General features: G+C 51.6%; 2 protein-coding genes across 5 annotated transcripts in view; one reads left to right on the top strand and one right to left on the bottom strand.

The window, feature by feature from the left end:
- PIK3CD (phosphatidylinositol-4,5-bisphosphate 3-kinase catalytic subunit delta) overlaps window positions 1–3,273 on the top strand; it is a 63,681-nt gene extending 60,408 nt beyond the window's left edge. For all 4 annotated transcript variants that reach the window (XM_028108150.2, XM_028108151.2, XM_028108148.2 and 1 more), the window contains exons 20-23: window positions 451–574; window positions 697–842; window positions 986–1,118; window positions 1,773–3,273. In XM_028108150.2, the coding sequence (XP_027963951.1) occupies window positions 451–574; window positions 697–842; window positions 986–1,118; window positions 1,773–1,910 (541 nt within the window). In that variant the 3' untranslated portion in view covers window positions 1,911–3,273. The remainder of the gene's footprint in view (window positions 1–450; window positions 575–696; window positions 843–985; window positions 1,119–1,772) is intronic.
- A 347-nt stretch (window positions 3,274–3,620) lies between these two features.
- CLSTN1 (calsyntenin 1) overlaps window positions 3,621–25,225 on the bottom strand; it is a 78,472-nt gene continuing 56,867 nt past the window's right edge. The window contains exons 4-17 of the mRNA XM_028108152.2: window positions 24,558–24,766; window positions 23,067–23,216; window positions 22,766–22,951; window positions 20,515–20,763; window positions 20,023–20,144; window positions 14,767–14,929; window positions 10,425–10,582; window positions 9,095–9,243; window positions 8,636–8,862; window positions 7,977–8,147; window positions 7,466–7,611; window positions 6,175–6,310; window positions 5,659–5,843; window positions 3,621–5,196 (exon numbers count right to left, since the gene is read on the bottom strand). Coding sequence (XP_027963953.2) covers window positions 4,996–5,196; window positions 5,659–5,843; window positions 6,175–6,310; window positions 7,466–7,611; window positions 7,977–8,147; window positions 8,636–8,862; window positions 9,095–9,243; window positions 10,425–10,582; window positions 14,767–14,929; window positions 20,023–20,144; window positions 20,515–20,763; window positions 22,766–22,951; window positions 23,067–23,216; window positions 24,558–24,766 — 2,452 coding nt within the window. The 3' untranslated portion in view covers window positions 3,621–4,995. The remainder of the gene's footprint in view (window positions 5,197–5,658; window positions 5,844–6,174; window positions 6,311–7,465; window positions 7,612–7,976; window positions 8,148–8,635; window positions 8,863–9,094; window positions 9,244–10,424; window positions 10,583–14,766; window positions 14,930–20,022; window positions 20,145–20,514; window positions 20,764–22,765; window positions 22,952–23,066; window positions 23,217–24,557; window positions 24,767–25,225) is intronic.

Genomic DNA, 25,225 nt, shown 5'->3' with positions numbered 1-25,225 from the left:
CATTAGCCCAGGGGTCAGTTACCCGTGTCGCCATGTAGCGACCACTCTCAGCTTAGGGACGTAAAACCACCACCAGATATTATGGGCTCACAAACCTGCAGCTTGAGCTGGCTGAGCTAAGTGGTTCTCTGGCCTGGAACCACTCATGCAACTCTTCGCCGCTGGTGGCTTGACCGGCCGGGCGGGCCCCGGTCACGTGTCTCCACGTGGCCTCCCCTCTGCAAGTAGACCGGCCCTGGCTTCCTGAACCGGCCTGGCAACAGGTTAGATTCAAGAGCTGCCAGGTGTCTTAAGGCCGAGACTGTGGGATGAGCCCAACACCGCTTCCTCCCTGTCCCACTGGTCATAAGGCCAGATTGAAGAGGAGGGGACACAGACCCCACCTCTTCGTAGAAGTTGTTGGGAAATGCCCACCGTTTTGAATCCCCCTTCCCGCCAACACACACACAGGGAGGCCTTGGATCGAGCCATCGAGGAGTTTACCCTCTCTTGCGCCGGCTACTGCGTGGCCACTTACGTGCTAGGCATTGGTGATCGGCACAGCGACAACATCATGATCCGCGAGAATGGGCAGGTAGGGCAGAGCCGGCTGCCGGGTGCGCCGCACCCTCCCGGCTTTCTGTCTCTCCCTCCCGGAGCCCCCCTCCCCGACCAGGGCACTCTCCTCTCTGACCGCTTCTCCCTGCCTCTTCTTAGCTGTTCCACATCGATTTTGGCCACTTTCTGGGGAATTTCAAGACCAAGTTTGGAATCAACCGTGAGCGAGTCCCATTCATCCTCACGTATGACTTTGTGCACGTGATCCAGCAGGGGAAAACGAGTAACAGTGAGAAATTTGAAAGGTGAGGGTGCTCGGGGTCCCGGGCCGGGCTCAGGGTCGGGTCCTGGAGGAGGAAGGGGCGGGGGCCGTTTCCAGGGTGAGAGCAGGGCGGGAATGGCTGGGAGGAGCCAGAGCCCTGCCTGCCACGTCCCTCTGGCCCCGCAGATTCCGGGGTTACTGTGAGCGAGCCTACACCATCCTGCGGCGTCACGGGCTGCTCTTCCTTCACCTCTTCGCCCTGATGCGGGCCGCCGGCCTGCCGGAGCTCAGCTGCTCCAAAGACACCCAGTATCTCAAGGTAAATGCCAGGGTAGGGCCGCCCCAGTCGGGCAGACCCGGTAGCCCCCAAGTCCCCGAGGCCCGCCTCCGAGCACCGTGGACCCCACAGGGCACTCCCAGTGGGGGTTCCTCATGCCGCCCGCGACCCAGCCGGGGGTCAGCCTGGGTCCGTGGCAGATGTGCTGGGACCTCCCTGGCCCGCCCTCCCGTCCTCCGCAGGCTGCCGTGGTTCCACTCGAACAAGAGGGCGCGATTAGATACATTCCGTCCTCGTTTAAAACTGCTTTTCCTTCCTGTGTCTTTTCAGTGTGGGAGAAGCTGGGGGGTCGGGAGGGTGGTCGGCCACGAGCCCCTCTGTGGTGCCTGGGTCATGCACAACAACGCTGCCCCCTCCTCCTCTCCCCCTGTGCGGAAGGTGAGGCCACCTGTCCACCCCTGCGACTTTGGGGGCCCGCGGCTTCCTGGCTGGAGTTGGCTTCTTACTTGGAGGGTGGGTCGGGAGACCCATCTCGGTTTGGGATCAGAACAGAGAGCTTTTCCCAGGGGAGATGTTGGTGGCTGTCTCCCGATTCCCTTCCTGCGAGTCTTTCAGGAGGGAATTTACCATATTCGGGGCGGGGTGGGGGTTGCCCCTCGTCGGGTCGAGCTCACTGCTTTGGCGGTTTTACCCCAGGACTCCCTGGCGTTGGGGAAGACAGAGGAGGAGGCTCTAAAGCACTTCCGGGTGAAGTTTAATGAAGCCCTCCGGGAGAGCTGGAAGACCAAAGTGAACTGGCTGGCCCACAATGTGTCCAAAGATAACAGGCAATAACCGCCCGCGAGCCACCCACCCGCGTCGGGAACCGGGCACCAGGCACCCTCAGCCATCCTTTGGGGCCGAAGAGCCTGAACGGCACCCCACGGGCAAGCACCTACACACTGCCTTTTGTTTACACTGGTTATTTATTTATGACTTGAAATGTTTCAGGAGCTAAACAGCCATAAATGGAAATGCATCCTTTGTACAGGGGAGGGGCGCCGTCTTCCCGCGCCCCTGATCCGAGCCTCAGGCTCTGAGGAGACGCTGGGAGTCGGGCACCTCCGAGGCTGCATCTTGCTAAGGACCGTCAGTCACCCCGAGTCTTCCAGCTGGTGAATCAGGACCCAGCAAAGACTGCTCTCTCCCCGCCGCCGGGAAGCCTGCCTTCTTCCCGGGCTCCCGCTGGGCTGCACAGGGCTTGGCGCCTGGCGATCACCCTGCTGACAGGGTGCCCACGACCCCGTTCCCCCCCTCCACCTTTGTGCTCTCCACTGACTGAGCGCTGGGCAGCTCCCAGGGGAAGCCAGGGTTCCCTCTAGATTCAGGGATGCTTGCTTTCCACTTTTAAAGTGACTCTTGGGTACGGGACTCCTCCCATCTCTCTGCTGTAAAGCAATTCTGTTTGCGGGTAAGAAAGAAAACAGCCAAACTACTCACTGAACCTCGATGGCTCAGAATGGCCTCAGCCCCATAAAGTATAATATATGCTGGTCCTCAAGATATTAAAAAGATTGGAGCTTGATGGAGCTCAACCATGGATCAAGGCGAACGCAGGTCAGAGTACTCTGTGCAATTTTCCGTCTCCTGCCTCGTAAGGCAGGTTTTGAGCACGGGAGGACTTGATCTCCAGAACTCTCCCCTTTAACCTGCTGTGGGTGAGCAATCGGGTATCAGAAATGTGAGGTCGGTCTGTGGTGGAATGTCTTCCTCTGACAGTACTTGGCTTGAAGCAGTTCAGGCTTCGCCTTCGGTGGACCTGAAGAGCTCTAGCAATGCCAGGTTCCTGGGCCCCTCCCGGCCGTCTGAGGCCGACTCTGGAGACAGGGCTAGGAATCTGGGCTTCTTGAAGCCCACGGGTGAGCCTGAGGTGTTAGCAGCCGCCTCGGGCCCCACCCAGCTCCACTACTGGTCTCTCAAAGGCCTTGCAAGGCCTGGCAGAGCCAGGAGCAGCTGCCCTCTGTACAGGTGCATGGCTTTAAGAAAAAAAAAAGAACCCAGGTGCCGACCTTCTTTGGTTAGTTAGAGGCACAGTCCGTGAGCAGGGAGTGCCACCCACAGAACACCACTGACCCCACTCTTGTCCCCAACTAAGTGCTGAATTCATTCGCCCCACCTCGACGGTTTGGCAATAGGAAAAGCTGAGCGTATGTCTCTATGTTATGTTATTTATTTAAACGAGTCTATGTGCTTCCTGGCGTTCTGGTTCAGGTACATGGCCTGTGCACCTGCCAAGAAAGAATCTTTTCTGGGTTTTTTTTATTATTATTATTATTTTTTTGGTCTTTTAACAGTTCTGTATGGGGAAGGTGAGTTCAACACTTAACCCATGGGGGTTGAAGACCAGCACTCTGTGAAGCCTTGGCAGGAGAGGTAAAAGCATACTAAAAGAAAAGCCTTTTTCTGTTGTGTTCTCAGGTCAAAGAAACCACAAAAAAACAAAAAAACAAAGCAAGGGGATGCAGGATTAAAACAAAACCGGGCCCAAAGCTGACACACTGCCACTGGGGTTAGAACCAGCACTTTATTGTAGTGTATACACGTTCTGGCCTCATCAATATACACATCCGGAAAGCGGCCCACGCGGGGTCCGCGTCAGCCTCTATCATTGTCTACACGGGGCAGGTACAGTGACAGTACGCGCAGGACGGCCACACACAACGCAGGACAGCCGCAGTGTCCTCGCGACTAGCAGTCATGATCACAGAACAGGACTCAAAATGATTTTCCCCCAGTTTTAGAAATCTAAAATTTTACATGTAAATTAAAAACAAAGTGCCATAGGGGTTTTAGCTCGGGACGTGACCTCTCTTTTTCCTCCCCCACCAGGCTGAGTAGCAGGGCTCCCCACCCCTGGGGAGGGGGCTTACCTCTGGGGCTCTTGTGGGGGGGAAGCTAGCACTTTGCCTTCCGGCCACAGGGCGTCCTTGCAGTGCGTCTGTCCTCGGACGTCCTGAGTACGGGCCACTCAGGCCTGTTCTGTCTCCAACCAAGTGGCCAGACGCTTTGCACCGTCCGTACGCACACTCACCAGCAGGGCAACGGACATCTAGTAGGTATGAACCCAAGGCTGCGCACGAGGAGTCCAGCTTCCTGCGCAAGGAGCCGCCGGTCATCGGAGGAGTGTGTGAAAGAGGCCAGGGACCCCGGCACCCCCAGCCCTCTGCCAGATCAGAAATGGGTAGAATCCGAAAGCAAAGGCCTGGCCGTGTCCAGCCTCCAGAGAGGGGTCCCGACCTGCTGCCCTCCTCCTGAGCTGGGGGGTGGGCGCAAGTCCATTCCCCCTCACTGTCTGGCCCACCCACCGAGGGGGTGCACCCAGCAAGGCCCGAGCAGGGCAGGTCCCTCTCCTCTCGGGCTGGGGGATGAGGCAGGAGCCCGCGGGGTCTCTCCTACGCTGTGTTTCAGGCTTCACTTTGCATGCCAGTCCTGGGTCACGCTAGCACGGAGGACATGAGGAATCGCAATTTATTTACAAAATATTAAAAAGTCAGTTCATCATCTACATATTAACCCCCATCCTGCCATTTTATACATGCACTAGTTTGGAAAAAATAAAACCTTTAAAAAAAAAAAGAAAAAAAAAAACCAGATTACGAGGTGGGAGTGAGCGATTTTAACCCTTTGTCAACGAGTCCGTTCACTGCAGCTTTTCTGGAGGCGCGAGGGGGCGGCGCAGAGCGAGCCGTGGGCGGCGAGCGTCAGCTCCTCACATAACTTAAGGGCGGTCTGGGTGCAGGGCGGGGGGCCTACGCGCCAAGCACAGGCGGGCGGGCGGCGACGGGGAGGCTCCGCGGACCTCCGGGCCGGAATGACTTTGTACACCGTGGACCCTCGGGCCTGGGAGGACACAGGGCGGTGGCGGCGGCGGCCGGGCGGCTCAGTAGCTGAGGGTGGAGTCGTCCCACTCCAGCTGCTGCTGCCTGCTCCCGTTCCGCGGGTCTCCGTGCCCGCCCTCCTCGTCCTCGCTGCTCTCGGACTCGGCGCTGGTGATGTCGTCGTCGTCCTCGCCCTCCTCGCTCTCCTCCTCCTCCTCCTCCTCCTCCTCCCCCTCCTCGGCGCCGTGCTGGTCCGCGTACGTCTGACGGAGACACGGTCAGACGGCGGTGAGCCGAGCCCCGGGGCCCCGCGCGCGGCCACCCCCCCCCGCCGGGGGCGGCGGACCTAGGGACTCCCCGCGTCACAGGCCCCGGCGACGGACGGACGGACGGACGGACGGCCGGCCCGCGCTGGGAGGCACCTCAGCCCAGACGGAAGGGGAAACGCGGCCCTAGTCGCCGCCGGGGAGGCCCGTCACGCGCGGGGGAGGCCGTTTCTACCCTGACGCGGTGACGCGCGCTCTGACACGGCCTCTCTGGGCCCTCGGCGTGCCCACCGGAGGAGCGGGGACGCCTGCACCTCGCCCACCTGTCCTGTGGCTCACGTGACATTTAAGCCACGTAAACGTGGACGTGCCACCGCCATGTGGCTTCTCTGGGGCGCGCGTCGCTCTGGCCCTGGCCTGCAGTGGTTTTCAGTCGCGGGGCCGCCTGTCGGCACCTACCTCCATGGGGTTTACGGTGATGGTCAAGGCAGAGTCGTCCCAATCCATCTCGTTCTCCTTCCCGGCGTCCTGGTCCCGCATGGTTCGCTGGTGAGCGACCCGGATCCGGAACACGCCCAGGATAATCATGAAGACCAGGAAGCTAACGCACACCACTATCACCACCGTGGCGGTGCTGGGGACAACTGCGACCGAGGGGAGACGGGGCGGTGAGGCTGGTGCCCGCCCCAGGTCGTGCCCGCCCCCCCACCCCCCCGAACACACGGCTGCTCCATCTGACCCCAGAGAACAGGAAGAGATGTAAGGAAAGTCTGAGCACAGGTTTCGAGCCCTGGGCTGGCCACTTTCCGCCCTGCCATGCTTCCATCCCTCGCGGGTGACGCAGAATCACAGAGCCCAGTTAGCTAGGGCTGCTCAGACCAGGGGCTGGGCTCCCAGCAGCACGCGGGAGGGGGGTCCCCCCCCCCCCCGCCCCAGACCTGCCCCAGACGGCCCTGCTTCTGCCCACAGTCCTACCTGCAAAGGGATGGGGGCTGGCCAGGTTGTGACCCGAGAGGTCGACGAAGGCATGGTGCTCCGGGTAGACAAACTGGGGCTGTGCGGCCATGTGGCTGGCGTGCTCCATGGGGTTGGCCGTGTGGATGACGTTCACCTGCAGCAGAGACACACAGAGAGGCCTGAATGTGGCCCCGGGGCGGAAATGCAGTTCAGAAGCTACCGGGACTAGCGCAGCTCAAAGGGGTCCCCGGACCAGCAGTGCTGAGCGGATGGGAACAGAGAAAAAATTTAAGGGTCAGCTCTCAGAAACACATCATAACTGCCTGATGCTGTCACCCATCCCAGAAATAGAGCGCTGTTCTAATAATTCCCTTTCATTGTATTTCATAAAAGAACCTGTCCACAAAAGAACAGAAAAACCACCACCACCGTCCTTCACTGCGGGTCATTTGAGACGCACCGGCATAGCCCATTTCCCTGCTTTTCTCCAAAACCACAGCCACATGAAAGAGCACAAATCATAACCATTTATTTCCTTTCAAATCTGTTAGCCTTTGGCTCAAACAAAACCCTCATCGATTCTTCAGCACTGTGACCTCAGCATTCTGCTGCTGAGGTCACTGTGCAGACATCTGATTGCTGAGAATAACTCTGGGCCCGTTTCTTCAGACCACAGAAGCCCTGAGTGACGAAGGGCTCCCATCCAGGCCTGTGGAAGACTTCAGAGCAGGGTGAGCACCCTCTGACAACCACGCACTGAGTTGCCACCATCAGGCTTGGCAGACAGCACAGCACCCCTCTCCCTGCGCCAGCCCCACGTGAGGACCCCTGTCCCTGAAGCCAGCCCCGCGCCAGGATCCCTCCCCCTGGGCCAGCCCCTCGCCGAGACCCCTCTACCCGGGGCCAGCCCCCCGCCAGGACCCCTCTCCCCCGGGTCAGCCCCACGTGAGGACCCTTCTCCCTGGGCCAGCAGCCTGCAGAGAATCTTCAGTTCCCTGGGAAGTGCTCTTTCTCAAGCAGTGTCAAATCTTAACAAACAACGTTGGCTCTACTCGTGAGGTATTAACCACCCGAGGTATTATTAGCTCCTGACCACCTACCTCCTTCCAAAGGCCCCTCAGACGCCCACAAAAGGGGCACACCAGATGCACCCCGGCCCACCCAAACCTGCGCAGGTCTAACCTGCAGCAGCCCCCCGGGCTGGGAAAGGCTAGTGCGCACCTGGATGTACCCCAACAGTTGTCACACGAATGCTCTAAAAATGGCGTTTGCAAACATCAGGGCCGTAGGTGGGCACCCAATCACCCACCTCCACCTGAAACTCGTTGCTGACGTAGCGGCCATTCAGCTCCGAGCAGACGAGCTTGAACTTCCGGTCGAGCAGAGACCTGGTGTGCCAGTTCCGATAGCGCAGGAGGCGCAGCGCCTCCTCGTAGCTGGCCATGGTGTCCACACCTGTGGGGACAGGGTGAGAAGGCTGCCCGCTGGCTGGGGTCAAAGCCAGGGTCAGGGGAGGCTGGAGTCGGGCCCAGGGGCGGCTGGACCAAGCGGGTACGCGTGGTGGCTTTCCAGTTGTGGGGAGAAGTGCGAGTGTGTGGGCACGCCTGTCCCTCTCTCGGGTGCCATCCCGAGCCTGACTTCCACCCCCTCGTAAGGACAGGAAGTAGGGCAATACCTGTACTTCCTGCCAGGAGAGGGCGAGCAGCCCATGCTGAGCCTCCAGGACTCTCCCAGAGCTCAGAGAGGACGGGGGGGGGGGGGGGGGGGGCAGCAGGGCTGAGGCTCCCGCTCCGCCCCCAGCCTGGCCTTGGCCCGCTCACCTGTGAAGACCATGCCCAGGTCGGAGGCGCTCACTGCAATGCCCTTCTGCTGCAGGCGGGCCGTGTCCACCTCCAGGCTCTCCTGGGCCGGGTTCAGCTCGTCCCCGTCCACTGTGACCTCACAGGTATCCAGGTCATGCACGATCTCCTCGGACACCAGTGACTCTTGGACTGCAAAAACAGACCAAGCACCCATAGCAGAGGCCGGGGAGCCCAGGCAGGCCGGTCACGCTGGGTGGCCTGCTGGCTGTCCTTGAGCTCACAGAGCCCTTTCAAAGACCGATGACAGAGACACAGGGCAGGCCCTTTGAAGAACTGGGGTGCCTTATGTGCCTGGGAGGACTGGCCCCCATGCAGCCAGCGGGAGCAGCATCGTCCCCTGCAATCGGCCCGGATCCTCTCAGCCTGCACAAGGGCAGCTCAGATCCGGACATCCCACTGGAAAAGGAGGAAAGGACTCTGCAGGTGGGTTTCCGAGGAGCACAATGAGCTCTCGACCGTGGGTCAGATTCCAGGAGCAGACCCAAGAGTAACATCGAAACATCCAAATCTCTCAAAATCTCAGGAAAGAAGAATGCGGGAAGTAGGTAGCAGCTGTGGGGTGTCAGCCACCCGGGTTCAAGCCAAGGGGAGGGCCACTAGCCCAGCAGAGCTGTTACCTGTGGGGTCCGCATCTCCTTCCCCTTCAGGCTCCACTTCTCTCGTGATGGTGCTGATGATCCGAAGCTCAGGGAAAAGGAAAACCCCTTCTGGGCTTTCAAATTCAGAAGCCGCTCGAGCGAAATGGTGGACGCCACTGAGGCTGATCTTGGGCTCCTCGGGCTGCAGCACCATCACGTAGCCGTCCACCGGGGGCACGGAGATGCAGGAGGCCTCGTTGAAACACCTGCCAGCAAGCGATGGAGGTGGCAAAGGTCAGGGCTTTGAGAAGCGGTTCTGCAGGCTACACACGCACTGGCCCATGGATTCCCCAGGCCCTTGGGGGGACAGAGGTAGCGGCCGGGCCCAACACCATTCACGGACACCGTCCATGCCCTCCGGTAACAAACGACGGCTGAGGTGTCTTAGAAACCTAAATATACATGTTTTCTTCTCAAGAGTTAAGAATCAGCACGTACTTGACCGTGCTGGTGATTTTGAGTCTTCGGATCCCCGGTGTGGGGAACTGCCGGGAGTTCAGGTAGGCAACGTGCTGCATGGCCTTATCCAGCTCCCCGATGTCATCTCCCTCCAAGGTCAACGCCAACTGACTGGGGTTCGTATGGATCTGAAATCAGGCCAGAGGGCGAGAAAAAAAGGGTTCAAACTGCCAGAAGTTCAAACACACTCTGGCAGAGAAAGAGGGTCAGCTGGGGATCGGTCTGGACTGGGGACCTGGGCAGGAAACCTCACGGAACTGCAGCGACAAGACCCTCTTGTTCGAGGGAAAACACCGAAGGCGTGAATGCGTCTGTGGCGTAAGAAATAAAAGGGCGCCCGGCGGGCTCAGTCGGCGTCGTGTGTGACTTGACTGCGCGATTGTGAGTCCAAGCCCCATGCTGGGTGCAGAGATTACTTAAAAATGATAAAATCTTAAAAAGAAAGAAAGAAATATATATACATATATATATTTGGTCTCTATCCCCAGTTTCTGGCACAGAGACCCCCACACCCTGGAAATTTCCTGAGTGATAAGAGCACCTTTTGTTACTCATAATAAGCCCCTTCCAAGCACACCAGCACCTGTGTTAACGAGCAGTTTCTGGGCGGCTGAGGCACTTCAGGATGGAGCTGGCCACCCCAGAGCCCACGTGACTACAGGGCTGGCACGTTCAGCCCCAACCCTGACCTCTGGCCAGTGATTTAACCAGCGGTGCATACCTAACAAAAGCTCCGTAAACACCCCTGAAGGACAGGGTTTGGGAGCTTCCCGTGTGTGGGAGGGTGGCGCTCCCGGGGCAGAGGGGAGCTCCTTCCTCCTCCCCACTTCCTTGCCTTCTGCAATGTCTCCATCTGGTTGTTCCTGAGTTGTATTCTTTCTAATAAACCAGCAGTAGTAAGCAAAGTGTTTTCTGCAGTTTTCTGAGTAGTTCAAGCAAATTACTGAAACCCAAAAGAGTGGGGGATAACGGGAGCGCCTAACTTTGTAGTGAAGCTGGACAGCAGTGTGGGTAACCCAAGGGCCCGGCACCTGCACACAGCATCTGCAGCGGGGGCAGTGTGGTGGCACCGAGCCCTCTTCTGCAGGCTCTGTGCTAACTCCTGGGAGTCAGTGTCAGAAGTGAAGCGACTTGCAGGACACCTGGAGGTGCAGGTGTCTGGAGAGGTGGGGACTGGCTCCTGGGAACCCCCTCCCCCCAAGTTTGGAGTCAGAGGTGTTGTGAGTAAACACATCAGTCCTTTGCCAGCAGCCTGCATGCCGGTGCTCGAGGAGGTCGCGAGGGCCGTGCAAGGCAATGCCAAGGTTACCTCCACGCCTCTGCCGCTGTCTTCGGGGACCTGCAGGTCCAGCCCTTCTTTGCAGGTATAAAGACAGTCGATCACCTTCTTGTCAGCGAGTTTCCCGGAACGGATGGTCAGGCCGGCCAGGTTACCTCGGAAAAACTGGGTCATGTGCAGCTCACCACCTTAGGAACACGGGGGGGACAAAGCAGGCAGTTACGTGCACGGCCCGGGGCCTCCTGCTTTACCTCACAATGCAGCGTTATCGGCGGTGGCAGCTGGATGGAGGGACATGCGGGTTAGTTTGTACCAAATCCTGTTAGCCTTGCAATCTACATGGAAGCGCAATGGAGAAATTAAATCGTTTATGATCATGCACATGGCATGGAGAAAAGAGGTGGTGGGGCTCCCTCACCCGAAGCCCGGAAGCCAAGAGGTCCCATGGGTGTCCCCACGCAACCGGCCACTCCCTGGAAAGGGTGGCCTATGCTGCCCCCATCACCCTGTGCACTGGTGACATTTTCCATTAGCACCAGCCTCCTGGGTCACCGCCTTCTCGATCAGCTGGGTCACACTCTGGGCTGCTTTTTCTGACTGAGCACACTCAGGGACACATGCAAACTTGGGAACGAACCCACACCAACAGGACTAGGAAGAGGGCCGCTTACTCCCCCAGCCTGCATGTGAGTGGCCTCGCGTGGCTGCTATTTGGCTGAGTCCCATCGGGCCAGCCCCCACGACTAAGGATAACTGGGAACTGATGGTGTTACAAGGAAAATGGAGACCCAGAAAGTGGCCCTTGATGGACTGTAGCCAAGAGCCCAAAGCAGGTGAAACAGAACTTATTCTCGCAATGACAAAGGAGACCAATGTCCACAGCATGTCTCGTTCCTGATAAGGACATTAGACACTATGAGCCATCACCAGGGACTGAGATTTCTAAGAAACATTTGTCTAAAATTTAGTATCGGTCAGGATAGAGAATCTAGTAATGAGTCTCTTCCTGTCTCGTGGTTCAGCCACAGGGGAACCAGGAGGTGGCCTCCCTGATGTGGCCTGTGAGATTTCAGCAGGGAGCCTCATGCAGTGGGATCAGGGTCAAATCTGATTGGGGGGTGGGGAGGAGTCCCATTAGTGCAGTGCATTGATGAGTCATTTGCCCTCACTGCAACTGGGATCAGACTGGGCAAAAAAAGGGTCAATCCTGTGAAGCAGTGGGGGGGAGCATAATGCAAAGCAGCAGCTCAAATGGTTCTGGGACCAAAATGCAACTCGGGCATTTCATGCGAAATGTGGAATGAATTGATGTCTCGTCTTTAAATGAAACACAAGAGTGAACCGTAGGGAAAGATCCAGCAACCTGTAGAGGCCACAGGCACAGACTCGGTTTCATTGTCATTTTCAAATGCTGGATACTCTGTAGAAAAGCAAGACAAAGACAATAAAAAGGACCAAGAGGTTAGGCTCTTCACACTGGAACTTGAAAATTAGTCTTGAAAAGCTACCGAATATAAAACACAAAGAGAATTCTCATCTTGGCCCCTTAGGGACGCCTCCCCTCCCCCAAGCAAACTTATCCTCCATCACCTTTTCCAACCCCCTGCTCCCTGCCTTTCCGCATTCTTCTTTTATCTTTGCACACCTGCCTTGCCAAAACGCAGGCCCAATTCACAAGAGGAAGAACAAAAGCACGTCCGCTGAACTCCCATCTCTTCGGCCTGTGTTACCGGGTGGGGTATTGCAAAGAGGCCGCTCAGACAGCCGGCAGAGACATGCCAGATACAAGTACAGCCAAACCCTGGGCCCACAGCACTTCCCTCCCTGATAGGGAGGGCACTTGCAGAAACAAAATGGGACAGCGCCAGTAAGCATCCAAAGCCTGGTATGTGTAGTAAACATACAAAAGCATGTGTTTTTTGAGCTCAAAACAAGTTCACTTTGGTCTAGACTTTAACTCCTAAGTCACAGAGAAATGAAGGCATTTTTACCCACTTTTTCAGAACAAAAAGGGAGAGTCTGGGGTTAAGGAACTTACCCCGAGAAATAGGTAATCAGTCACTGGTGGTGGGCCTGGGGCCTCTAACTACTGATCCCTCTTGGCCCTGGCCCGGTGTTCTGACCGTAACAGCAAGCCAGGGAGGCCCACGCCCAGTGACTGAGCACAGAATCTCCACTTTCCAGACTGTGTCGTGGGAGCACTCCACAGCCCACGGCACAGGCCCCCACACCTCCTGTGCTGCAGCGGCATGGAGATGCGCTGGGGACAGGCCTGGCATAAGCATCTGCGTTCCCATGATGCTTCCAGATGCCTCCAGGACACCGTTAGGGATGGCGTTTCAGTCGATGGGTGGGAGGCTGCTGCTTACAGCATGGGCCCTCCACCACGAACGTGTAAGGGAAGTGGTTTCCAAATCTAAAGGGAGGAAGGAGATCTTCCCCCCGGGGAACTACATTTTATAAACCATGTGTTTGGTTTGAGAGCTTAGGTGTGTTTTTCTGGCTGAGGATCTTGAGAGGCTGAGGTAGAAAGACATGAAGCTGATGGCCAGTGGGTGACAGACGCTGTGGCCCAAATAGGGCCTGGAGGCAGCCCAGAACAGGAGTTTTACTTTGACCCAAGCAGCAAAGCTCCTGGGTTTGCATTCATATTTTTATTCTTATTTTAAAAATTCTTATTTTTAAAACAACGTGAATTATTGTTTAATTTGGGAAGCAACTCCGGACTGAAATGTTAAGACTTAGCAACTAAGGGGGCGCCTGGGTGGCTCAGTTGGTTAAGCGGCTGCCTTCGGCTCAGGTCATGATCCCAGGGTCCTGGGATCAAGCCCCGCATCGGGCTCCCTCCTCTGCAAGAAGCCTGCTTCTCCCTCTCCCACTCCCCCTGCTCATGCTCTCTCTAATAAATAAAATCTAAAAAAAAAAAAAAAAAAAAAAAAAGACTTAGCAACTAAAACAATTCCCACTTCCCTGTAATCTGTTTCTCGTTCCTTGGCCTCAAGTTCCACTTTCTCATAGATGAACCGTCCCCGAAATTAAATCTAGGAGTCAGCTAAAGAGGTTCACTCTAAAATGCTGTCTTAACCTTTTCAATTTAAAAGGATCTGCAGGAAAATGATGAAATTCAAAGTCTCTGAAATTATAGCAATGCTGTCATGGGAATTAGGCTATTTGGTAAATTTCTCGCCGACCTCAAGGTACAATGTTTCCACAGGGAGAAAAAAATACTCAAGAGGTCTGTCTGGCAGGTACAGACAGTGATGGCGACCCCGTCGAGTGTGAGGGTTCATGTGAGGCCGTGAACCTTGAGGGGAGACTGAGGGTCCCGCAAACTCGGGCGGGAAAGATTACGTGCTTACTTCCACGGATTTCTGAAGGTGAGCTTTCCCTTTGGATACGAATGTCACTACAAAGCACGGCCTGGCTGTCACCACTACTTCCTAGCATGTCGTGATGCTGCAAATACCACAAAGCCCGTTACCACTTCCAGATTATGGCAGTTATTAAACTTGCTGCCAGAGCTTGTTCTCCATTTGTTAATAAAGCAGCACAGGTATTACCATGTCAAAACATTAGTCTTCTAGTACTTCGATAACTCTCTTTCAATTTAATTGGTTACCTTGGAAATCCTACGTATTTTGTTTCATAGATTAATATAAAATTATCCTGGGAAGGGGTGCCCATCAGATCACAGGCTCTCAATGCACCGGCTTCAGGGGTTCAAATCCTGATGCCAAGATTAACTAGCAGGGTAACCCTGGGCTCTGAGCCTGTTTCTTCGGCTATAAAATGGGGCTAAAAACTGCTCTTTCCCCACGCACTTACTGTTAAGGATTAGTGAGAGAATGCATACAAAGTAATAGGCATGCTGCCTGCCGGTCAGATAGCATGAATAAATGGTATTGTTGCTTTGGTGGCTGTCATATCCCATCCCTGGTCCTGCAGCAGAGACGTCCTGGGAGTCCCTTCAAGCACCGCTCCTGCTGGGTTAGCCAGCACTCAACGCTCTGGAAGAGTCCTCTGGGTCAAAGTATACTTACAGTTCTGTGCCTGATGAGGTCAGGTGCCGCCTCTCTGTTTTCGTGAACTTTTCAATCAACAGATTACTTTATAAAAACAATCCCTCAATTGCACTCTCCCTCCCAGGTTCCCAGAAGGGGCTGGTTGCTTCAGTCCTATAACACACCGTTAGTGAGCGCCCCAAAGTATGACATCAGCAGTGTCCCCAGAAAGGCCATGCCCAGGAGAAGGGACGAAAGATGAAGGACATGAGGGTGGAGGTGAGACACTGAGATGAGCCTGCTTCCACCGCTAAGGCCGAGAGGCAGGATTTACTTCCCAAGACTGCGGAGAGGGCGCCAATGACCGTTACCTTGCCAGCAGGCCCCAACCACGAGCTGAGTTTTGATCTTGGATGGATGAAGCGGGTAATCTTCGGTCACAGAGAAGGGCTCATGAGAAACTCCGTCCACATAGAGAGTCACGCTTGGGAATTCCACATTGAGGACGTAGTGATGCCACTCCTCATCACAGACCTACGAGAGGCCAGTGGAAAAACCAGAGCATGAAACATCTACCTTCCCTCTCATCCAGAAACAACGAAAGCCATACAACTGGATACGGAGAGCAAGTCACCCATAAGGAATAATGTCTTCTGAAAAAGGAAACAACATTTTTTAAAAACCTAACAACAAAATACATCTCACTCACTCAACCACATCTCACCCCAAAGGGCCAAAGCAACACTATCACCTCTAGGGCGTTCCAGACCAGGCGGCAGTGCTCACTCATCATGCGACAGGGCCTCAGAATACAGAACTGCCCAATCCTCTTCTGCCAATAGTCTGACACCAGGAGATTCTGGTATCGGCAGGCTGGACAGCCTCCCACTGAGCCGGCTTAGCCTGCCTATTGGCCATGCCTCCTTTTCTGGATCAAAATGAAAAATACCTCCCATCTCAAGATAAGGCATGCTGGAGCACATGTATCTTCTTTTTCAATTCAAAGGTGATGATCTAAGTAAACTGAGCATACAACTCAGAGGGCATGATAAATTAAACCACATTCCTTCCCCATCGTGAATGAGCATCTCTCTCGCAGCTGAGGGAAAGCACTGGTCAGCAGCCTCCAAGGCCCCTTCAGTCCAGCACTCCCTCGTCTTTGGCTTCAGAGGAAGAGGCAGGCACTCAAGAACAGAGACAGGCAAAAAAAGAGACGGAGTGGGCTAAAGAAGTTTTTAAAAAGTGTTTCTAAATAAGCTTGCCTAATTTACACGTTCTAAAAAACTGAACCAATGAGAACTTCAACAGACCAGAAACATCACAATAAATGAAGAAATTACCAAAGAGTACCCCCCAGAAAAAAGCGGCTGCTCCTGATGAGTTTATTACAGAAAAAATTCAAACCTCTAACATCGTGCACATGTCTATTTCATATGCATAACAGATCAGTACATATATTGATTACATGAAACATTTTTAAATGAAAGAACTGCACAGCAATTCACTTTTGAGGCAGGTAATATCTTAATTTCAGCCTGTCTCTATTTAAAACAAGTTCTGTAGTATTAGCTCCTTCAGAAAGCAATTTGTTGTCCCCCTAGTTTCTGGGGCATCAGCAGAATGACACTGTAACTGAAAATCCACTTGACGCTAGTCAGAAGTCCATGACAGTATTCTGGGAAGACAGGGCTAGAACTGGCATAATTTTCGGATTTCCCTGAAAACTGGGTGAGCAGAATAGCAAAGCCCAAAGCCACAGATAACACCCACGATACTCCTTAGTTCGGTGCCCGGGTGCACCCTGAGATGCGCATAGGTGGAGAAAAGCAACGGGGCTCCAGGTCCGGGGGATATCAGAGGACGGCGAGACTGTATCTACTTGTTGAGATGCTTTATGACAACAGGAGGGGGAGGCAGGGCCCAGAAACTAGGAAAAGGGTCATGCTACCCAACTCCCCCCTTTGAAAGTACAGGAAAAGGAATTTTATAATAAAAATGAGGAGGGGAGAAAGGACCACAGCTCAATCCCATATGAACTTTTTAAGAGAAAGAAAGAGAATTGCTGGAATAATATCCCTCCAGACCCCCTTTCAAGACACGCCGGCAACAAACATGAAAATGATCACGTATTGTCTCAAAACACACTAGAAACATCAGGAAACTGACACAAAACACGAAAGAACGTAGCTCCTGGGGGCACCTGGGTGGCTCAGTCATTAAGCGTCTGACTTCGGCTCAGGTCATGGTCCCAGGGTCCTGGGATCGAGCCCCGCATCGGGCTCCCTGCTCCGTGGGAAGCCTGCTTCTCCCTCTCCCACTCCCCCTGCTTGTGTTCCCTCTCTCACTGTGTCTCTCTCTGTCAAATAAATAAATAAAATCTTTAAAGAAAATCGGGGCACCTGGGTGGTTCAGTTGGTTAAGCGACTGCCTTCAGCTCAGGTCATGGTCCTGGAGTCCCGGGATCGAGTCCCGCATCGGGCTCCCTGCTCGGCAGGGAGCCTGCTTCTCCCTCTGACCCTCCCCCGCTCATGTACTCTCTCTCTCTCATTCTCGCTCCCTCAAATAATCTTTAAAAAAAAAAAATCTTTAGGGGCGACTGGGTGGCTCAGTCGTTAAGCGTCTGCCTTCGGCTCAAGGTCACGATCCCGAGGTCCTGGGATCGAGCCCCGCATCGGGCTCCCTGCTCGACGGGAAGCCTGCTTCTCCCTCTCCCACGCCCCCTGCTTGTGTTCCTGCTCTTGCTATCTCTCTCTCTGTGTCAAGTAGATAAATAAAATCTTTAAAAAAAAAATCTTTAAAGAAAAAAAAGAACATAGCTCCTGACTACAGCAACTCTGACAAGAGCTGACAAAACAGGAATGACTCGAATAGAAAGTACAGAAAACAGGTAAGGAATACCAACCAAAGGCGAAGGGTCTCCAGGGAAGAAAAACAAAGTGATGAGGGGGGCGTGCTAAGAACTGTTAACAACATCAAAAACTTGCCTGAAATACCAAACAGCTTTCAACTATATACTAAAAAAGGGCATACCACATATCTGTAAAAACAAGACTCAAAACAATCACGATGTAGGCATAAAATTAACTGGTTTCAAAAAAGAAAAGAATCCTTTGGTCACCCAAGCGAAAGGACCAAGTGTTTTACAAGGGAAAGAAGACCGGATGGCCATCAGACGACCAGCAGCATCTTATGTCAGAAGACAACAGACAGAGAGATCTTCTGTTCTCGTAAATCCTAAATGGGAGTCAGAGATTTTATATCCAGCCAAACTGACCTTCTGTGTAAAGGCCACAGACACGCTATTAAACACGGAGGAACTCAGGCTGTTCCCATGAATCCCTCCTGGGGACACACGCCCCACAACACAGATGATGGAGACAGAGTGAGCACGAATGGCTCCTTACATCACAGAAACAGAAACAACCAGACAGAGAGCCTAAAGGGACCAGGAACATGCAAACCCAAGCCCAATCAAGCCTCAAGGCCACATTACTGATTTACAGGCTGTAAGGAAGAGAACAGAATATATGGCCCCACAGGGATGCAACCAGCCAAATCTACACCATGGGAAACTCTGTGGGACAAACGGCCTGATTTTGTCATCAAATAAATTACAGGAGAAAAGAGAAAAATCTACAGATTATAAAATAAACTCAACCAGTCACCATGTATGGCTCCTTATTTGGATCCTGATTCAAACAGATTATAAACATAGAAATATTTATGAGACAGGGGCCTGGGTGGTTCAGTCAGCTGGACGTCTCCCTTCAGCTCAGGGTATGATCTCGGGGTCCTGGGGTGGAGCCCCACGTCAGGCGCCCTGCTCGACGGGGAGTGTGCTTCTCCTTCTCCCTCTCCTCCTCCCCCCAACTCGTGCTCTGTCTCTCAAATAAATTAAAAAAAAAAAACATTTACGAGACAATCTGAAACTTGAGCACTGGCTAGATATCTGACGATATTAAGGAATTGTTAATTTTTTTTGAGAGTGAGAGAGAGCGTGCACATGCGCACAAGCAGAGGGAGAGAATCTCAAGCAGACTCCATGCTGAGCGTGTGGCCTGATGCAGGGCTTGATCTCATGACCCTGAGATCATGACCTGACTTGAAATCAAGAGTTGGATGCTTACCTGATTGAGCCACCCAGGCACCCTGTTAATTTTTTTAAGACGTGAAAAAGTATTACGATTATGCTTATCTTTTAGAGACACATATTGCATTATCTCCACAGAGAACGAAATGCCACATCTGGGATTTACCTCGAAGAGCTAACGACAATCATTAATAATGAAACCTGACTGGCAGAGTGTTAACTGTTGAAGCTAGATGAAGGATACGTGGGGTTGTTCTTTACACTAATCTCTCTGCTTTTACGTATCTCTGAAATTTCCCATAATGAGGCTTTTTTTTTAAATGTTATCAGAAGAAACTAAACACGTAAATATAGACTATGGTTATTATAACAGAACTGTGCCTATGAACTCTATGTACACTGCAAAAAGCTTTTTCTGGACTGTACATTTCTTTAGTTTCTTGAAAAACTGTATGTATAAAAGTTTCTGAGACCGAGTCTCTACATAAATGAAAATGACACAGTGAGAAATGGATGCCACCAGCTGGACCATCACTTCGTCTTTCGTCTTTGCACTACCACACACTACCACACACGGTCTTCTTCTCCCGTTTATGCTCGCACACATCCGTCTATCTTGTACGTGTCATGGAAGACGCTGTATTCCAGCAACTATGGGCACATATTTGTCAGCCGTGGCCCACCAACTCCATGAGACAGAACTAAGCTCAGGCCACGGGTTTCTGTCTTAACCCAACCAGAAATTAAGAGGAGAAATGATCCACTGTGATTTTAATGGAGGGGACTCAATTCACTGCGTCCCCTTGTTTCCTGTAACACATCGGTTTTTCTCACGTGATACTTGCTTTTCATCACAAAAACTATTGGGAAAGCAGCTTTGCAGAGATAGGCTATCATCAAAAGGGATATAACGTGACCTCATGTTGAAACTGTAAACTCCCTCCAGCTAGTAGCTTGTGTGGGTTCTGAAAGATGTCGAGATTGCTGGCTCTGTGACAATTTAAAATATCCCGTGGCACCCCCAAATTTGCTGAGGCCCCCTAGGGGCCCCTGGGCACAGTTTAGGAGCCAAGGCTTTAAGTAATGAATAAACCAATACAAGGACCTCAAGCCCAATTTTTAAGCAAGCGCTGCTTATTTCAATAAATTACAACACAGTATTTTTAATTTAAAGCCTATAATTTCTTTATATTAATACTGGATATATAAAATACACACTTATAAAATGAAAAACTTAGGCTTTCAGTGGAAAGGAGTTCAAAGGATTTAAATTTGCTATCCTATCACCCATAGGTAATAAAGTTTTTTTGAAGTATCATCAAAAGAAACCAAACATGGTTACTATGGTTACTATAATATAACTGTGCCTAAAATGTCTACGTAGGTTGCAAAAAGTTTTTTATATTTTTATATTTATTCATAAATATAAATATACAGTGCCCATAAACTGCCCATAAGTAGCTGTTCCTGTGTAAAGTTGTAGCACCTAGTTAGAGCCTCTGAAAGATCAGAATGAGCGAGTTTTCCAGGCACGTACCTGATTCAACTTCCAGTGGAATTCTGCAGGTTTGTACTTCTTCTCTTCCAAAGGATCCTGGCGGAGGAGGAAAATAAGCCGGCAGCCGTGGACATAGAGTGAATAATGGTGTCGGTTCATGTCTGCAGAAAGAAATCCTACTGGTCAACTGCCAACTTAAGACCCAAAGGAGAAGTAAAGGCCATCTCCTTAATAGATTTTGAAGACACGGTTTTATCAGCGTAAGTGAACTCTCCAGTTGGGCCAAGGCAGAATTAGAAACAAACACACCTGGGTTTCACTGAGACGTGGAGCCCAATTCACTGAGTAAAACTAACAACCAAATACCAGTGCAGTATCTTGAGGACAGAGCACCCTGGCCCAGAGCACAGAACGCTGTGTGTCGCCAACCAGCCTGTGGGAGCCTCTGGGGGACGTCAGGTGCTCTGCTTCCAGCAACCACTTCGGGGCCCACTCGAGTATGACGGGTGCCAGGACGGCAAGTTAACCTACCTGTTTTGTCTGAACTACAGAGAATCGTCTCCTTCTTCCTGCCAAAAGGGCCGTGCCTCATCCACACAGAAATGGTAAAAGGCTCTTTCGGGTTGACCGAGACAACGCCATCTGGGATCCTCACTGCTTGTGTGCCATTGAACTCGAAGACCTGGTCACTGTCATGGCCATTGTCAGTGGGGAGGCCCACAGTCCAGTTCGAGGACCCGCTCGGGGAAGGGAGCAGCTCAGCAGTGCCAGACGCAGCACCTAGGCCAACACAGTAACATTTAACACACCTTATGTAAAGGGCTTAAAAGGCATAGTTTCAAAGCCACACTAAGGCAACATTCTTATCTTATACAACTGGCTAGTCCCAGTTTACATTCCCTCAAAAATAACGGTTTTGATTAAAAAAAAAAAATCATAAATAGTAACTGTGAATATTTTGAAAAAAGGAAGAAAACCTTACTTGCAATCCCACCCAAATATATCCACTATTAACACCTGCATATAAACACTTCCAGTCTTTTCTTTATGAATACATACATATTATAAGAATGGAGTCTAGTGGTATACATACATACATGCACCCCCACTAATACTCTTCTACAGCATGATTTTAAATGTCTGAAAGGCATTTCATTGCACAGATATACTGTGATTTAATTAGATCTCCCTAGTAACACTGAGGTTGTCCCCACTTTTTTCTATGACAAACCTTGCCTTTATGAGGACCTCTGTGTGACTCCATCATTATTCCCTTACCATAAATTCCTAGAAATGGAATTAGTAAGCCAAAGAACATGAAAATAATTTTCCAGCTGTCATTATACACTGCCAAGTTCAATTTTCTTTTAAATGTGTCTACAGAAGAAGGCTGCGCTCCCCCAGTCACCTGGTCCTTCCCTGTTCCTCGGAGCCACGTGACCTAACATAAAACCTCAGTCAGATGTGAGCGCCTGCCACTTCCTAAAAATGTGAACCTACCCTCCTCCAGTCACAGTTCATTCCTCAGTAAAAATGAGGTCACCACCACCTCCTTGTAGGCCTGATGGGCACATATGGAAATGCAGGGCATACAGCAGGCACTCACATATGAAATTCTTCCCACTCTTCCTGACTTTAAACTGTTCTGCTGAGAAAATGTTCACTTAATACCTTAAAAAATCATGGCACTGGAGAGAGAAAGAGTTTTAAACATTATACTTAAATATGTATGGGGCACCTGGGTGGCTCAGTCAGTGAAGCGTCTGCCTCTGGCTCACGTCACGGTCCCAGGGTCCTGGGATCGAGCCCCACATCGGGCTCCCTGTTCATCAGGGAGCCTGCTTCTCCCTCTCCCTCTGCCTCTACCCACACATAGTTTAAAACAGACTATATCCCAGTCCTCTTAACTATATATATATTTAAGTACATGAATATTTGGACTCAGACTCATGCAAAACCAGAGTACATTCATCATGGGGATAAGCTAGCAGAGAATATACTTTTTTGTTTTTGCTTATTCCAGTTTTTTAAGAAATCCTAAATCTGCTGGCTGTGATCAGGCTGGTGGAAAGACAGGTAAGCATGGGTGAACAGCTGCTGCACAGCGGACACTGAGTAGCTCTTGAAGCACAAAATACCCTCAGATCACAAAGAGCTCATTCAAGTTACGGGTATTTTGTCACTGGTGAAGTGAAACATTTTTCCTCAGCAGTTTCCACGACAGGCATCCATACCTCACCTCTACCTCATTTAGATAAGCCAGAAAAATGTCCACAACTGATGGTGAAGACAGAGCTCGAGGCTTTGATCAGATTACAACACTGGTCTCTTGACTTCACGTAATGTTTGTGGTAAAAAGAATCTGCTGAGACTTGAAATTAGATGGGAGTATTCTTAGTTTTGATTTTCTAGCTCATGTTTGCCATAAGCTATTGCATTACCTATGTTTTTTTCTTCAGTCCTGAGATAAACATCTCATTTCATTTCAAACTCACTCTACTTAGATAATCCCTCTTTTGAGGATTCCCTAGGTTAGAGAAATACTTTCTTCTAATCACTGGTTCTTAAAATGCACATGCACATAACATTTTAAACAGCCTGTGAGGGGTTTATGAACCTCCTAAAGCCCAAAGTATGAAAATTAGCCAGGAAGCAGTAATGGCCACTTCAGAGAGTCCAAGTCTGTTTCAATGTCTGATTCTAACCAGCAACACAGGCACACATTCCCTTCCATTTGAGAGGGGGTCTCTCGCCTTCCCTGAAGACCACCAGGCCCCCTTACCACACAGTTGGTGAAGGGACTTCTCAGAATAGGTGTCCCGGTCACAGCCTTTCCCGATGTGGCCGGTCTCTAGCTCCACCGTTGCCTGCACCGAGGCCACGGATTCATCACATGTCTCCAGGTGGACACTGGGGAAGAGGGCCAAGGTGCCCGTGCCAGGCTCATACTCGATCCTGTTGTTCCATCCTGGGTCAGTCCACAAACCCGGGTGGGGAGAAAGGAGGAAAACTCACACTTTAGTTTTCTCTGGTAGATGGTGTTTAAGAATAGCTGCGAGAGCAGAAAGGACAACGAAGCTCACCTTGCCACCCCGGGGTGCAGGTGGGCTTGATGCTGACCTTCACCAAGACATCTTCTGCTGCTCTCCGCTTTCCGCAGTCATAGGCGGTGACTGTCAGCTTGTACTGGTGCTCCTTCCCGTAGTTCAGCTTCTCTGTGTTTTTTATATAACCTTCCAGAGGGGCAGAACAACAGTGAGAACGCAGAGCCGAACTGAGACAAAGTGCACGAGCTTCAAGCGTCATAAACACTGACGGCGACGTAAAACCTCGGCTGGAGATAATTAACACTCGGTCTGGCTGTCCGGAGCTGGAACACACACTAAGTACACCTTTAAGGACTGTTCCAACAGAAGGAACGAGACTACACAATTCAGCCTTCGTTTACTCTTATGGTTTTTCTTTTTTGGGTTTATGTATTTGTTTTAAGCTTAAGTAGTTCACATGTAAGAGGACAAAGAAGACAAAATAATTCAAGTAATTCAAATACGAAACACAAGATCAAGCTGCACTATTTCTTATTAAAAGATTTACTTTGTGTGTGTGTGTGTGTGTGTGTGTGTGTGTGTGTGTGTGTGTGTGTGTCTGTCAGAGAGACAGAGAGATTTCCTACACCCACCCACTAGAACAGGAGCCTGCTTTCGAATGTGAGTGCAGATGTCTTGCAGAGTTTGCAATGTCCATGATTTCATTAGAAGATTCTGGACGGTGCATTAGCAACACAGATTGTAACACCATCAAGAAGCTATAACCTAATAAAGAAGCGGAGTTTTAGCACGAGTTCGTTCAGCACAATGATGAAGGACGGGAGGATCTGCCAGGAAGGCATAAACCTTCACATTCCAGATGAGGCAGAAGATCCAAATCTAACAACAGAAAACAGACCAACCAAAGGTCAGTCTTTTCGGGTGCACACTGATGGAATGGTGAGAAGGTACATACTAAAAACATGTTAAGTGGGGGATTTTTTAGACCCTGGTGGGAGAGGAAAAAGAAGGGCGCCCCATAAAAGAACACACAACTTCAGGTGCCAGGAGCAAGGCTTTCAGGGGACAGAATAAAAAAAATGTGAAACACACACATACACACACCATCAGGGCTCTCTGCTATGGACTGAATGCTTGTGTTCTCCCAAATCCCTACGCTTAAGTCCTAACACCCAATGTGATGTCACAAAGAGGTCCTCCTTGGGGAGGAACTTAGGTTTAGGTGAGGTCGTGAGGGTGGGCCCCACACTGGGGTCCCAGAGGGCTCTCTCTCTCCCCACCACATGAGGAAGCAGCAGGAAGACCTCCGGTGAACCAGGCCTCAGGCCTCATGAGACACTGAATCTGCCAGCACCTCGATCCTGGTCTCCCAGACTCCAGAACCATGCGAAGTTAAGCGTCTTGTGGTACTTTGTTACAGCCGCCTGAAGGGACGGATGAAGATCGTCTCGAATCTGAGTTTCGCCCGTGTGCAGACCTGCCCACAGACCGTCGCCCCAGTAAGGAAGGCTTGCTCCTCTGACTTACCGTCTTTGTCGATGGCGAACGGCACATCTGGAGTGACGATTTCATAGCTGCAAATCTGGCTGAACTGAGGGGAGCAATCTGCGTCCACAGCCTCCACCCGCAAGATGCTGTCATACTGTTTGCCCTCGATGACAGTCGCCTTGTAGGACTTCTCCTTGAACACCGGTGCGTATTCGTTCACATCGTTCACCTGAATATGGACAGTTGCCCTGAAAGAAGAAAAAGAAAAAAAGCTGTGTGCTCGGTTTGTGTTTTTCCCCAGAGCATACCAATTCTGCCCTAGTTTTAGATTTCTTTTTGCTACTATCTTGTTTCATGAAGATCAAATGATGGAGATCAAAATTAAACAAGTCATTGTTTTTACTTTAGCGTGGAGACGACTTTAGAAAGTTAAAATAGGAATTTGAGTTGATTCTTCCAGATCCTAAGAGTAAGGCGGCTGGTTTAAAAAAAAAAAAAAAGAAAGAAAGAAAGGGGCGCCTGGGTGGCTCAGTCGTTAAGCGTCTGCCTTCAGCTCAGGTCATGATCTCAGGGTCCTGGGATTGAGCCCCACATCCGGCTCCCTGCTCAGCAGAGAGCCTGCTTCTCCCTCTCTGTCTGCTGCTGCCCCTGCTTGTGCTTGTTCTCTGTGTCTGTCTCTCTCTCTCTCTCTGCCAAATAAATAAATA

Source organism: Eumetopias jubatus, unplaced genomic scaffold, assembly GCF_037043125.1.
Source record: "Eumetopias jubatus isolate StellerSeaLion01/CBP00866 unplaced genomic scaffold, mEumJub1_p1.0 scaffold_4, whole genome shotgun sequence".
Classification (NCBI taxonomy): domain Eukaryota; kingdom Metazoa; phylum Chordata; class Mammalia; order Carnivora; family Otariidae; genus Eumetopias; species Eumetopias jubatus.
This window is presented reverse-complemented; position numbering and strand designations above follow the sequence as displayed.